The following is a 14,398-nucleotide window of genomic DNA, read 5'->3' as shown; positions in this document are numbered from 1 at the left end:
CGCTTTCTTTTCACACCGCAAGTGAAGAACTTTAAGTATTTGTCCTGGCGAACCACAAAACGCTGTAAGTTTGTGAGAGTAAGAGTTAAAAAGAAGGAAAAGAAAAGAAAGGTGGGTCGCCGCTCCCTAGTTAACAGCCAGAGCGCAGCTTCAGACTCGACTCTTCTGAGGAGGAACAGGTGAGATTCATCTGATACGACCAGCGGAAATCAAAGACAGGTATTATTACGAATACACGTCTTTTTTTATCTAGCTTTTGACGCGATAAAGGCAGAATCGCGCGGTTTTAGACGGCTTTTAATATTATAATGAGAGCGTTTAACTTTGAGCTTGAATAGTCAAGAGCGCACACGCTACACATCACTCTCTCGCTCACAGTGATGATAAATTATTAATTAACGCTGTTTTATTTGTGCGCTTTTCATATACAGACTAATGTATTATAATATATATATATATTGTTTATAGGTAGCTTTATAAATGCATAAATACCTACACCTTTAGTTACTTGCACCTGTAGCCTCAAGTAACACTGCTTTAAAAAACGAGCTTAAATAAGTCAAAAATGGTTTACTGATCTAACTTCCCTGATTTAAGCTGATCTCCCAACATTGTTAAAACAGGCACAGAGCGTCCTGACAAACAAGGCTCCCTCCCCCCCTCGATTTGAAAATGTACATTTATAAATAGCCTATAAATTAGGGTACACCTTGTTTTACCATAAAGTCAGGGTTATTTGTTAGTGATTAAATATTGTATGCTTTTATTTGACAGGACAATCTAATAATTACTAAAACTAGGCTATATTAAAATTTAAACCTGGAAGTATTTTGATATTTAAACAAAACCTCAAGTGGTTATGGAAAAGCGGGAGAGATTTTTTAGACTCAAGGGCAGAATTATTGTGCTTTACCTTAAAGGTAAATATATCATTTAATTGATTAATTTGTGTGTCAAACCATTCAAGACAGTCTGTTTTGACCTCTTAGTGGAGCAATTTTGAGCAGATGAGGCCACTTGCTCTCTGTGAGACTTAAAAGCTGTGTTTCATTGATAGATTATATTTCTTGCAGACTGTTTTTTTAAAGCCCTTCTGATTATTTCCTGATTATTATTCTCCTTTGAATATTATGCAGTTATAACATGAGCAAGCCGAAACCTCTCAGATGTTTGCAGATATGTTTAAATTTAGCATTGTGTCCTGAAAACTTTAGATACTTTTTGAGCTGTGTTCAACTGTGGGAGTCACCACTGACAGGTTTAGCTGAGCGAATGATTGAGTGGGGTTTATTTTGTAATTTTGTGATTATAGTTGTATCATCTGGTTTGATATAAATTCCTTTATTTATAATCAAACACTGGCATATATTCATTTAGGTTTGCTTTTAATCAGGCATAAGTGAACCGCAATGAGGAAGTATATAAATCTCAATTTAAAAGGACTTTGTTTTAGTTTGTGAAGTGTTCCTGGTTTCTGTTGTTTGTATTGCTTTAGGAACAACTGTCTGTAAACTTAGTGATCAAGAATGGGGTCAAAATACACTGAAATGTCACGTCATAAGTCTATTTTGAGACTAAAGGCAATGTAAATGATTGACTAAACATCCCACTTAGTGCGCATTGATTTTTGGCGGTTTACTGTATGTTTAGTATTCATGGGTTTATATGGAAAATATTTTAATTACCCAAGGGATTTTAATTGTCATTTCGAAATCAAAGTGTTAGGAATGAAATTGTTTTCTCTAAAACATGAATTTAAACCCAACAGTAAACAATGAATAATTTGTTGTAAAGTGTGTTAGGTTAAAATGAGAGTGTTCTGCTTTTTCTATGTAAATCTACATTTACATTTATGGCAAGTCTGTGGGATGTTTTGGGGCGTTTTATCATTAATTGGCCAAAAAAATCTTTGCACAGAAAGGTAATAGCATACCTCTCCTCAACAAGTCAAACTGTTCGAGAATTGAGATGAACTACGCGATGCAAGAGTTTAATATCCATAAAATATGAGCTATAACAATAATTTGTGAGTTGAGCTTAATCTTACCTGTTCTCATTGCTTTTAAACCTGCCAATTCTAATTGCAATGCTGGAAAAGAAGGTCTGCTCCATTTACACATTGTGTAAAATATACAGATCAGCACACAGGGTCACTTGAAAGTGAAATCAGGTGAGTTTCTAAACGAGCTTTTGAGGTTTTATTTGAATGACAAAACCAAGCTTTGGCCTTTAATCTAGACTAACCGATTGATTTGGTTACCCTAGAATCCTGTCTCACCCAGTTCTTTGCACATAGCTTGTTCAGCAGGAAAGAGGAAGTAAGGGGAGAGATGAAATTTGTGATGCAGTTCCATGTCATGAAGCCTTTTTGACAGATTGCAGGATGTTTACCGGACCAATGATTATGTTTGTTTATTTTAATTAGCATTACTCCACCTCAAGAGGAAATGATAGTTTAAGACGGGTCCCTCCACCCACAGCAGTTAGTTTGTGTTCCCAGTTGGGGTTTCTGTGTTTGAACTGTATGTGCCATCATACATGCGTGTTGGACCCTCGGGAGATCCCCATTAGCTTTCCTGTCAAATAATCTGATGTGACCCTCCCCTAAAGCCTGATGTTTTTTTTTTTTTTTTTTTTTTGTAAATTCCCAGTCTCTGTGAATCTCTACCAAACTGTACACTTAGCCAGAAGCTGTGTTGTAGTTCAGCAGAAAAGCGTTTCCAGATCTTATAGTGTTTTGAAACTTTTGCTCCTCTCAGGTGGGACCATATGTGGTCAGAACATAATAGTTGAGTTTTGGTATAGTTTCTGGCCCATTTTTCTTTTTTTATTAGAGAAGTTTTATTTGCTGACTGTTCGGATGGAAGTGAAAGAGATGATCCTTAAGGCTTGCCATACGCTGATGCCAAGGCTGCAGACCTGTCTGAGGTTTCGTAGGGTAAGCGGTAAACAAGGTAGCATTGTGAGACTGAGATATGCAGGTAGGATGTCGTGGACAGTCTCACTGATTCCATCAGTGTTTGTGAGACTACTCTACTATGGTTTACTTAAAAGAAACTGTTGTTTACCCACAGATTTTCTACTTAAAGTTTGTTATTGCTAATTAACGTGGCCAAATGGTTTACCTTTGATTTATAGTCTTGAACTGAATCCATCAATTGTTACTGGGTCATTCCTGTTTATAGATCCTGTAAACAAGATTTTGAATGAAATTATGGCATGCATGATTTTTTTTAATTTACATTTTTTTTGCATTTACATTTTAATGCAAATCCATTGCATGCACTTGAAAATATTTTTTTGCAGATAGATTGTTAATGTTTATTTTAATACTATGAGAATATCATGGGAAATAATGGATCATCATAGCTTGTTCTGCATTTGTCCTGTTTTTTTCAAAGATGTCTCCAGCTATATTTCAGCTGCTCATATTCAATTTCAAGCAGTGACAGCTGTATCCTGCAGTGTCATGTGCTGTAATAAATAAAATAAAACTGTTTAATTATTCTGTATGCCATTGTATAACAAAGTCTATTTACAGCACTTGCAATATACACATTATCATTACTTGCAGAGAGAAAGAGAGAGAGAGAGAGAATGTTTTTAAACCTAAAATAACCTTGTTTTTCAGTTTGCTGCATTGTAAACACAGTTAATTAATGTTACAATAGTTGGATGTAATTGGGTTCTTTTTTAGCTGACTCACGTGCCATTCAGATTATTGTGATACTTCATGAGACTGTACAGTTTGGCAGTGGACCACACTCCAATCTTCTGTGTGTATCAAGCTCCTCTCAAATGTACATTGTGCAGCGGAAACCTCTGTCGGTTTTTATGTTTTGATCTTGACTTCCCTTCCCCAGAGAGTGTGCTGTGCTGTGGAAAACACATTATCTGGATGCTTCCCCATTTTGGAAGAGCATGGTATCTAGAGAAACGTTGACTTGGACTAAGCAAACACATTTTCATTATTGTTTTTGATATTTTTCAGGCATTAAATTCTGCATTCCAATGAGATTTTACTGGTCACCAGTCTATTTGGCCAGCCTTTTGAGACCATGCCATGATAGTTCTAACACAAATGAAAATTATGTTTTCATTTTAATTACCTCATGATCACAGATGGTGACCTGATAATGGTTGTCTAGATACACCTCTTGTTTGAAATGTTTTTAAGCAAACTTTCCGATTAAGAGCAGATGTCTGTTCCAGTCTATTAAAATTCCATTGAGTGACGGCCTGAAGATGAAAGCTGGCAAGATATTTGAATCCACATAAACATTCTCGTGTCTTTCCTGAATTGAGGGAGTGGTTTCAGCAGGATTTTCTTCTCATATCTCTTTGATTTCATCAGGTTTCTATAGACTTTTGTTCAAATAAATAATAGAAGTCCTTGCATGGGACATAGACAGATACACTCCTAACTCATGTTAGTGCCATGCTCTGTGTGATGTGGTCTGTTCAATTGTATCTGTCCATAAAAGTTTAATATGTCCTTGGTTTACACAACAGAATTACAGAAGTGTGTAAAGGGTGATGCTTTCAGTATTTGCTGTGAAATATCAGCACATGATTATTTTGGATAGAGGGGTAAAGAAGGTACAAAGTTGTTTCTTTCAATGTACATGTAGGACTTTTTCTGAAAGAAAGGCCCATTCTGATGAGAATTCTTTTACATTTTGTTGAAATTCAAATTGATGTGTTCATGCAAAATATACTTGATAAATATTTGAAGTGTTTTGTTTACTTTACATTATAACGTTTCAACCAGTTTTTTTATCTTTAAATGAAATATAGTTCTGTAGAAGCTGCCATCATACCCTAAATATGGCCTTTCTTCTCTCCCGCAGACAGAGAATGACCCCACCACGGCAGTGTATGCCAACGTTACTGACCTGAAGAAGACTGTTCCTTGCCCTTCAAACTCCTCTGCCTCAACTTGCTCGTCGCCCGGCATCCCCCTCAGTCCTTCTCTGGACTCCGCCTTCCCGACCTACTCAGACGGATGGCAGGTCCATACCGACCACGACAGCGGTAAGGAGTACTACTACAACCCTGAAACAGGACAGAGCAGTTGGTCTGATCCCCGAAGCCCTGAAGGTATGGAGTCTGTGACCTTCCCCACACCTGTGTCCACCCCATCCTCTGCACACTCACAGGGCTCTGACTGGGAGCAGCTTTTGGATGAGACCACTGGGAGACATTATTATTATAATCACATTTTGAAGCAAACGTCTTGGAGTGCCCCAGAGCCATCGCAGCCTCCATCCTCCACAGACAGGGCACACAGTCATGGGAAGGAGGCAAACGCACCGGTAAAATTCTACCTGCATCTATATCTGTCTCTCACTATCACTACAATTTAATAATGTGATAATAAGAATTTAAATAATTTTATTCCGCAATGATGCATTAAATTGATCAAAACTGGTGGTAAAGAGTTCTGTCTCTGCATCCTCAGCCACCTCTTCCAGAGGAGGACTATCCAACAAATCAATGTGAGGATTCCCATATTTCTTTCCAGTTGCCCCAAATCAAGCGCGCTGTCATCCCTAGGGCTGCTGTGGACACGCATAAAGACGTCCCTGTGGGCTGGACTGACTCTGTAGGGGCCGATGGAAAATCTGTCTTCACAAATGAACTCACACATGAAAAGGTAATGAGAGTTCATCACAACACACACACACACACAAGGCTGGGAGTACTAATGAATGCACTACAATGATCATTAATAAGGTCCCAAAACCATGTTTTATTTATTCAATGTCCAGTCTCTTATCAGAATCCTGAATGATCTTTTTGTTGTTGTTAATGCAATACATAATTATTATATGTAAGAGCTCTTTTGCATTTCATTGATATAGTATCAGAGGTGATTTATAGCTGTTGGTTTTGTATGTATTGGTGCCCTCTGTTGGTGTCTTAATGATACCTTGTTGCAGAAAAAAAAGAGGACATTGTAAAAATTAATCAGAACAGCTCCATACAGAATCTGCAGACATTTTCCAGTTTTCAGCACTAATTTTGATGGACAATAATTGGTAAAATTACTTTAAATGTGTTTAAAATGGAGCTTGGGTTGCTACTTAATTATTGGTAGCTAAAAGTGAAATAAAAAAGCCAACCTATTTAATTAATAACCATGCTAGTGGCAAGAAATGTGTTGAACTTTCTAAAAGATTTGTAAGAAGTTCTGTAATTGGTCTACTCAAATACATAATAATTTTAATGTAATGTCAATGCTTTCATGACCAAATCTTCTTATATAAGTAATTTAAGTAACTCAATAAACAAACCAATACATTTATTTCACATTCTGACTCACTAATATTTTTTTCTCCCAATCACAGTGGATCCAGTCTAAGGATGACAAAGGGAAGATGTATTATTACTTAAAAGATGGGTCTAAATCTCAGTGGAGCCTTCCAGAGGTCTGTGTATGATTTTGTTTAAACATTTTTTATCATTATTTTTTATGTTTTTATATTTTTTACAAATGCATATCTTGCATTTGAACTCTTTATGAACTCATAAGACCTCTACTGACTGTTTGTAAAGGCTTCAGTCCCGCCTGGTCAGCCAATCAGTGGAAATGGAATAGAACAAAATGCTCACCCCGTTTTGAACAACTGGAGACACACCCAGTTTAACGTATCTCAGGAAGACCTGGTGAGTTTCAGGACACTCTTAACCTGGATCTTTTCACTTGTATAATTTAAGATATACACAATTCTTTGACTTTTTTTTTTCATCCTGTCCTTTTTTAAATCGTTAACATTTATCTGTCTTGTGAACACTTACAGAGGTCAGATACAGCTCTACATAAACCACAAAGTTTCTTTACAGTTTCAGCAAATTGTGTGAGGGATGCCCTCAAGTCTGTTCTCTTCAGTGACCACAACAGGAAGGAAGGAAACATCTGGTGCCTGATTTGACACACCACCGCACCATTTTCCACCAGCTAATATTCGTTTATTTTCTTTCTCTTCATTTCCCCCTGCAGAAATTTTCCCCCTCACACAGGCGGATCGCCTCTGACAATGTCACTGATGCATCTAGTTCAGGGAATTCACCAGAATCACAGCATTACGTACGTAACATGACCTCTGTTATTTCCAGCCCTCAGTGGAGCTTTTAACTCATGACAATTAGCTCACCAAAACTTATTCATGTGTAACAGTCTCATTCTTATTTTATTATAATTTTGCTCTCATTCATGTTAAGTTCCCCTTACTGAATGCTTTTGCATGCAAGATCGAAAACCGATTATAAACCATGCATAAGGTCATGCAAATAAAAATGTTTTAAAAAAGATTAAAAAAAAAAACGTTCTGCCATAATCAAATAGTTATAACGTGCTGATGTATTTATCAGTGTTTTTATCTAAAAAATAAACTGGTTGCAGTATAATGATATGCAATTTAAAATATGCAAATATAATGTAATTTGCTCTACAAAAATGAAAAGAAGTCCAAAATTTAAACAAATTTAACATTTAAATTTAAAAAAAGTTTTTCTTTCCTTTCTAAAGGATAAAAAGTTAAGACGGTGGAGGAACCTGTCCAGTCACAGTACAAATTCACATTCTCATCATGTGCGTCCTGAGCTTGTTTATTGGGCCTGTTAAGTTGTCTGCATTGGGGTCCGAAACTAACATGTCATGCATTAGCTGAAAACTAAAATCACTGCTTGTTGTCCAATGGCATGGCTGAAAAAAAGCTTCATATTAAAATGTTTGTCTTTCATCAGTAGCTGTAGATAGTGTTGTTTCGTGGCATGCTGTTCCGTCATTGTTCATTTAACATGCTACCAACAGACCTGCACTAACATTTTTTCAAACACTTTTTATTATGACTCTTTTTATTTTAGTTTTGTTGCACTCACATCTCGCAAAATTTTCTGAAATGCAGCTCTTATTTGCTTATCATTATAAAAAGGGGGCAAATAGTATGTTTTTAACATTCACAAAGAGCTTTTTTGTTTGTCCTTGTTTTGATGTGTGTGTGTGTGTGTTTATATATATATATATATATATATATATATATATATATAAATATATAAATATAAATATATAAATCTGATACCTCTAACAAACAACCTCTTGTCTGTTGCTTACATCAGTCATCACTGGAGAAGGCTGGAATTCTCAACAAGACTAAAGTTGCTGAGAATGGAAAAAGGATGAGGTGGGGCCTTAAATTAATCAACGTTTATCTGTGGTTAAACAGTACAGTCATACTTCAAGTATTGATAGAAAAAAGCATGCAAATTAGTCACCTGTGTAGTTTTTACCACAGGGATTCCCAAACTTTCTTGTCAACCAAACCCATTTTGACTAATGTTTTATTTATATAGTGCCTTTTAAATACCCAAGGATGCTTTACATAAGGTAAATAACAGATAGTATGCAACATATGAACAGCCAAACAGCAGACAGAGGTGAAATAATATGTAATATACAAGATAAGTTACAAAGCAAGCATAGAACAGAAAATTAAGGCAAGCAATCAATTAAGAAATTTAAATAAGTGAGTTTTGAGAGCAGTTTAAAAGGTCTGGAGTGAAGAGATATCTCAAAGTATGGGCAGGGACATTGGGGAGAATTAATTCAGAAAGGTAAGAAGGTGCTAAACCATAACTGGCCTTGAAAACTACAACAATACGATAGGTGACAGGGGGCCAATGTAATTGCTGTAAAAGCAATTGAATACATTTTTTTGTTCCTGTAGCTCAACTGGTAGAGCATTGCGTTAGCAAGTGCAAGGTTTGGGGTTCGAATCCCAGGGAACACATGATTGTAGAAAATTGATAGCCTGAAAGCAATGTAAGTCGCTTTGGATAAAAGCGTCTGCTAAATGCATAAATTTAAATTTAATGTAATTTAATACATTTTAATTTAAAAGCAGAGTGATGTGGGCAGATTTTTTGGTAAATGTAAGAACACGAGTAGCTGAATTATGAATTAGCTGCAAGCGGTTAAGGACTTTGTTGGGGTTACCATAAAACAAGTTACAATAATCTAGATGTGACATAATAAACGCATGAACTACAGTTTCAGCATCTTTGAAATTGAAAGATGGTCATAGGTTTGATAGACTAGAATCAAACATTATACCAAGATTGTGTGTAGTGGAAGAAGGATGGACTATAACTCCGTCAATGTTAATGGAGTTGTCAGTTTGGGAGTAGCCAAGGGATTTAAGGCCAACTAACAGAAATTCTTTTTTTCAGTATTTAAATTTAAAACATGTTGGGCCATCCATACTTTGAAATCATGTAAGCGAGATGTAAAAGAAGAAGGGGGAAACAGAATTGGGCTGTCCGGTAAAATAGATTTGTGTATCATCGGCATATGTGGAAATTAAGCCATGGCGCCAATGATCTGACCCAGAGGAAGCATGTAGATTAAGAATAGAACTGTACCAAGGACAGATCCTTGAGGCACTCCACAAGAAAAAGTGACAGAATGAGATTTGATTTTAGCAATGCTAATGAACTGTTGCATGTTTGAGAGAGCCAGTAAACTAAAACTTTTACCTGAAGTACCCCCCTTTGATTTTAATTAAATATATTAATAATCTGACAACATTCGCAGGTTCTTGGACATGCAGGAAAAATAATAAAATATTTCATTTTTAATTTAATTTCATGGGATTTTTTTTCTGTTTGATTTTATTTTACTTTTAACATTTTTATGACTTAAATAATTATTAGCTTTTCAATTAACTCATAACTGCAGTTATCTTAACCCTGGTCTGGGAAACTTGCACTTCTAGCAAATGAGATTTTATATATAGATACCCTTTTATATATCACACAGGTGCTGAGAATAGAGTAAAAAAATTGATCTTTAAAGTGTTTTAACATGTGTCTCGGCTCTGAAATCGCTTCTGCTGTGTTTGCAGGAAGAACTGGGCGCAGTCATGGACTGTTCTCCATGATGGCATACTCACTTTCCACAAAGACCCTAAATTTACACCCACAGGGATGTCTGTAAGTTTATTTAATCTGTTTATTTAATAATTTTGGATGCACAATAGATCAGTGACATATCAGTTATAGTCCGATATTAGACATTTTTTTAATTTATCATATTAGTCGGTGATTGGATATATACTGGTTATTTTTAATTCTGCATACTAATTTTCTCCATTTTTACATGTTGATTACCTTTTCCATCAACTTCAAATTAGCTTTTAAAAACACTGATAATGTATAAAAAAAATAATAAAAAAACCCATCTTATGCAGATCTTAAAAAGAATATCCATTTATCATGCGCTTCATTATCATGTTGTGGAGAATAAAATCACTTGTAGCATTTAAACACTTTCAATATCAGCATTTTATTTAGCAATTTATTGGTTATCAGCACACCTAGTTGGTCTTGTACATGGATCTAGAGAAATCACATACATTAGCGCCTGTTAATTACAGTAAGTCTACTAAAGAGAACAACTTTAAAATAAACTGACTGCCATTGGTTGACCCCTACAGACCAAGAGCAATCAGATCGTCCCAGAGTACACAGTGGAACTGAAAGGAGCGACTTTATCATGGGCGTCTAAAGAAAAGTCAAGCAAGAAGAATGTTCTAGAGGTGAGCACTGTGACTCAGGACAGTCTTTCCTGTTCATAGCTTGTGCAAAATAAATAAACAAAGCACTGCATCCTGTGAAAATCATTACATTGCTCTTCCAGGAATTAAGACTGAATTTGTTTCTCTAAATTCAAATATGTTCCTTTGTGATGGGTTTAGTCATTGGCAAGTGTGACTGGTGACCTTTGTTCTGGCAATAAAACACAAGCGCTGCCAGAACTCTTGCACTATTAGCAACATGTGTTGTGGTTTTAAGAGTGGTGAATCTGAAAAGTAAGCACAGATATTTTAATATTTATTGCCTTGAAATGGATTGCTACCAGTCACTGTCGACTTTTCCCCTCAGAGATTTTCTTGTCAGTCTATATCAGTCCATATTTTTTAATAACAAAGCCTGAAATATTGTCCATGTCACTGAGCAGCTCAAGACACGTCACGGCTCTGAGTATCTGATACAGTATGACACAGACAGCATCATACACGACTGGCACAAGATCATTCTGGACACCATCAGACTGCTGGTGAGTGACACCCCTGCTGGAAAAATACAGGGTAAAAGAAAAACACAAGTTGCTAAGCTTTTTCCATCCCATCACATTTACCCATAAAATGATGAAAATATGTTGTGATCTTTCACAGCAGGACCATAACTATTTCTCAGAGGATGAAGTGGAAGATGTCCCAGAAAAACCTCCATTACCTGCAGATAAAGAAAGGAAGAATGAATGTCAGTAACTGAATCATCTGATCACAACAAGCAAATCACTGTTAATAATGACTTAATTCAGCTTCTTTGTATTTTTAAATCATTTTCTTATAGCAACAAGACTGAGTTCTTCAAGTAGCATAGACTTAGAACAGGGCCGTGTTCGAACCAAGCTGCGCAAGTTCCTCCAGCGGCGACCCACCCTGCAGTCAGTCAAAGAGAAGGGCTACATCAAAGGTTAGGATCATCTTTTGCCTCTTTCAATGCCAGCTGAATTAGTAATGCTGTGACTTTCAAAGAATTCAAGCAGATGTCGATGAAGATTTGAGACTAGTGGACTTATTCTTATCCTATATTCACATTCAAAGTCATTTGACTTTTAGTTTCTCTTTGTTCACAGAGAATGTGTTTGGCTGCCACCTAGACACCCTCTGTCATCGGGAAAACACTACCGTGCCCAAGTTTATGGAAAAATGCATACGATCTATTGAGAAAAGGGGTAAGGGTTCATTTTGGTGTGTGTTTATGAGTTCAGAAGTAAGAAAAGTTATCTAAAGTGTCAGTGTCTGTTTGCGTGGTGCAGGTCTGAAAATAGATGGAATCTACAGAGTGAGCGGGAACCTGGCTGTCATCCAGAAGCTGCGATATAAAGCAGATCATGGTAAACAAGAGCTAGACACATTATCACAACGACTTTAACTGTGATGTCAACTTTTAAACTGTGTACATCCTTTACACTGTAACCCTTGAACTGTATACATCCATTCAGGATTGAGTTCACCATCACAATGAATTAATAGACTGCTGGAAACACATTAACCATGCTAGCAATCTGCCAAGACACCTTAATTACTACAGTTACAGTTTTAACAAATAATTTCAAAACATTTTTCGATTATTTCGATTATTCGAAATTATCAGATGTCAAATTGAAAGAGCTTAGATAGTTTTTCTAAACAACTTAGTTTTTTAATCTAAATAGATATAAACATATTAGAAATAATGCTAATGTAAATGCTTACTGCTGTAAAATCACAAAATCATGTGGGATCACCTTATTATAGCAAGTGGTGGATAAACAAAGCTGTTTTTCATTGACTATATAAAACTTTCTATTCCTTTCTTTCTGTAGAAGAGGCTCTGGATCTGGAGGATGGCCAGTGGGAAGAGATCCATGTGATCACTGGAGCTTTGAAGCTTTTCCTACGTGAACTTCCTGAGCCTCTTTTCCCCTTCAGCTTTTTTGATAGGTTCATCACTGCCATTCGTGAGTGTTACTGTCCGGTCTAGAGAACTAAATCAATGCTTTTTTTAATTCATTGCTTTTTGGCTTAAAGGGATAGTTCACCAAAAAATTTTTTTTAATTCTTTCATCATTTACTCATCATCATGTTGTTCCAAACCTGTATGCGTGTCTTTCTTCTGTTGAACACAAAATAAGATATTTTGAAGAATGTTGCTAACCAAACAGTTGCTAGTAGCCATTGACTTCCATAGTATTTTTCCCCCATACTATGAAAGCCAATGTCTACCGGCAACTTTGTTTTCCAACATAATATATATATATATATATATTCATACATATATACATAATATATATATATATATATGTTCAGTGACCTCTTCCTCTTCCATATATATATATATATATATAAACTTCTTTCATGTTTAACATAAGAAAGAAACTCATACAAGTTTAAAACAACATGAGTAAATAATGATACATTTTTAGTTTTTGGGTGGACTAGCCATTTTTTTCTTTACACATGATATATACCTAAGAAAGCTTTTATTTCATAAGAGTTATATATTAATAGTAATATATATTTATTTATTTTTACATGGAAACTAGTCATGTGTATTTACTTTGACCCCAATTTGATTAGGTTATGATGCTTTTCTAAATGAGGCAATGCATCATGAACTGTGAAATGAATGATTCATGATTCCACTTGACTCTATTGGATTATTATTGGAAACTGTAGGGGGTATCTACAAAAACAGCACACTATGTTTAATTCCCATGACCAAAACCTCGTTCATGCATGTTTAAGGGCTCAATCATTGTATTTGTTTTCTAGAAATGAGTGACTACAGCCAGAAAGTGTCATATATTCGAGATCTGGTGAGAAACCTTCCTTTGCCCAACCATGACACCATGGAGGTTCTCTTCAGACATCTTCGAAAGTATGGACCTACCTGTATTTTTTACTCAGTTTTGATGTGATGACCAACACATGGTTTTGTTACTTCCCTTTGTCTTGGGTATTAACAGTGATCAGGTCATACAAGAAAATCTATTGAAGTACTAATTGCATCCTCGCCCTATTTACTGAAAAGCAGTTCTGACCATATTCCCATCCGTCCCACAGGGTGATTGAACATGGTGAGCTGAACCGCATGTCTGTCCAAAATATGGCCATCGTGTTTGGCCCAACGTTGCTCAGACCACAGGAAGAGTCCAACATCACCATGCACATGGTCTTCCAGAACCAGATCGTGGAGCTGATTCTCAACGAGTTCAGTGACCTCTTCCAAGCCAAATGAAATCACCTGATGGAAGGGAAGCGAATACAACCATTAGCACCATCTCCTCATATTCCCAAATGAACAAGATAACTGACTGTTTTCCGTCTACTGATTGGATATTGACTGTCCCAATCAGTCAAAACCAAAGATCATCATTTTGGTTCTGGCGAAAATCAAGACAACAAAAAGTTGAAGGGATCATCTGCCAATATGATCAAATTTTTATAAACGGGTATAAAGAAAGAAAATTTCTAATTTGTCAAAATGTCATGTTTGAGAGTTGTGGAGTCCTCATTAAGAAATAACTTACTATGATTGCTTTAAAGGTATTAGACATACAGAGCACGAACGTGTACATGTTACAGAATAATATACTGTATATTATTGCTACACACCAAAAACTGTTCCTGTGGAACTACAACATTTTTTCCAAACAGACAAGGTTTTTCCTTTGAGATTTCAGTGCTCCTCCAAAAATGTATGAATATTTGGTTGATTTGTCATTTTTCTATGAGCAAATTTTTCTCTTGACAGTAAAACCTGGAATTAATGTGTGCTTAATCAC

General features: G+C 36.0%; 1 protein-coding gene across 7 annotated transcripts in view; it reads left to right on the top strand.

The window, feature by feature from the left end:
• Positions 1 to 13,982, top strand: part of LOC132148955 (rho GTPase-activating protein 27-like) — a 43,889-nt gene extending 29,907 nt beyond the window's left edge. For 3 of the 7 annotated variants that reach the window (XM_059557776.1, XM_059557774.1, XM_059557775.1), the window contains exons 3-19: positions 4,851 to 5,315; positions 5,462 to 5,656; positions 6,351 to 6,431; positions 6,559 to 6,669; positions 7,001 to 7,090; positions 7,532 to 7,594; positions 8,122 to 8,186; positions 9,906 to 9,993; positions 10,497 to 10,598; positions 11,021 to 11,119; positions 11,238 to 11,325; positions 11,419 to 11,541; positions 11,705 to 11,803; positions 11,888 to 11,965; positions 12,437 to 12,571; positions 13,386 to 13,491; positions 13,677 to 13,982. In XM_059557776.1, the coding sequence (XP_059413759.1) occupies positions 4,851 to 5,315; positions 5,462 to 5,656; positions 6,351 to 6,431; positions 6,559 to 6,669; positions 7,001 to 7,090; positions 7,532 to 7,594; positions 8,122 to 8,186; positions 9,906 to 9,993; positions 10,497 to 10,598; positions 11,021 to 11,119; positions 11,238 to 11,325; positions 11,419 to 11,541; positions 11,705 to 11,803; positions 11,888 to 11,965; positions 12,437 to 12,571; positions 13,386 to 13,491; positions 13,677 to 13,851 (2,163 nt within the window). In that variant the 3' untranslated portion in view covers positions 13,852 to 13,982. The remainder of the gene's footprint in view (positions 1 to 4,850; positions 5,316 to 5,461; positions 5,657 to 6,350; positions 6,432 to 6,558; positions 6,670 to 7,000; positions 7,091 to 7,531; positions 7,595 to 8,121; positions 8,187 to 9,905; positions 9,994 to 10,496; positions 10,599 to 11,020; positions 11,120 to 11,237; positions 11,326 to 11,418; positions 11,542 to 11,704; positions 11,804 to 11,887; positions 11,966 to 12,436; positions 12,572 to 13,385; positions 13,492 to 13,676) is intronic. The other 4 variants (XM_059557778.1, XM_059557777.1, XM_059557781.1 and 1 more) reach the window with 4 other exon arrangements.
• Positions 13,983 to 14,398: the final 416 nt, after the last annotated feature.

The sequence above is a fragment of the Carassius carassius genome, chromosome 9, assembly GCF_963082965.1.
Source record: "Carassius carassius chromosome 9, fCarCar2.1, whole genome shotgun sequence".
NCBI classification, from domain to species: Eukaryota; Metazoa; Chordata; class Actinopteri; order Cypriniformes; family Cyprinidae; genus Carassius; species Carassius carassius.
This window is presented reverse-complemented; position numbering and strand designations above follow the sequence as displayed.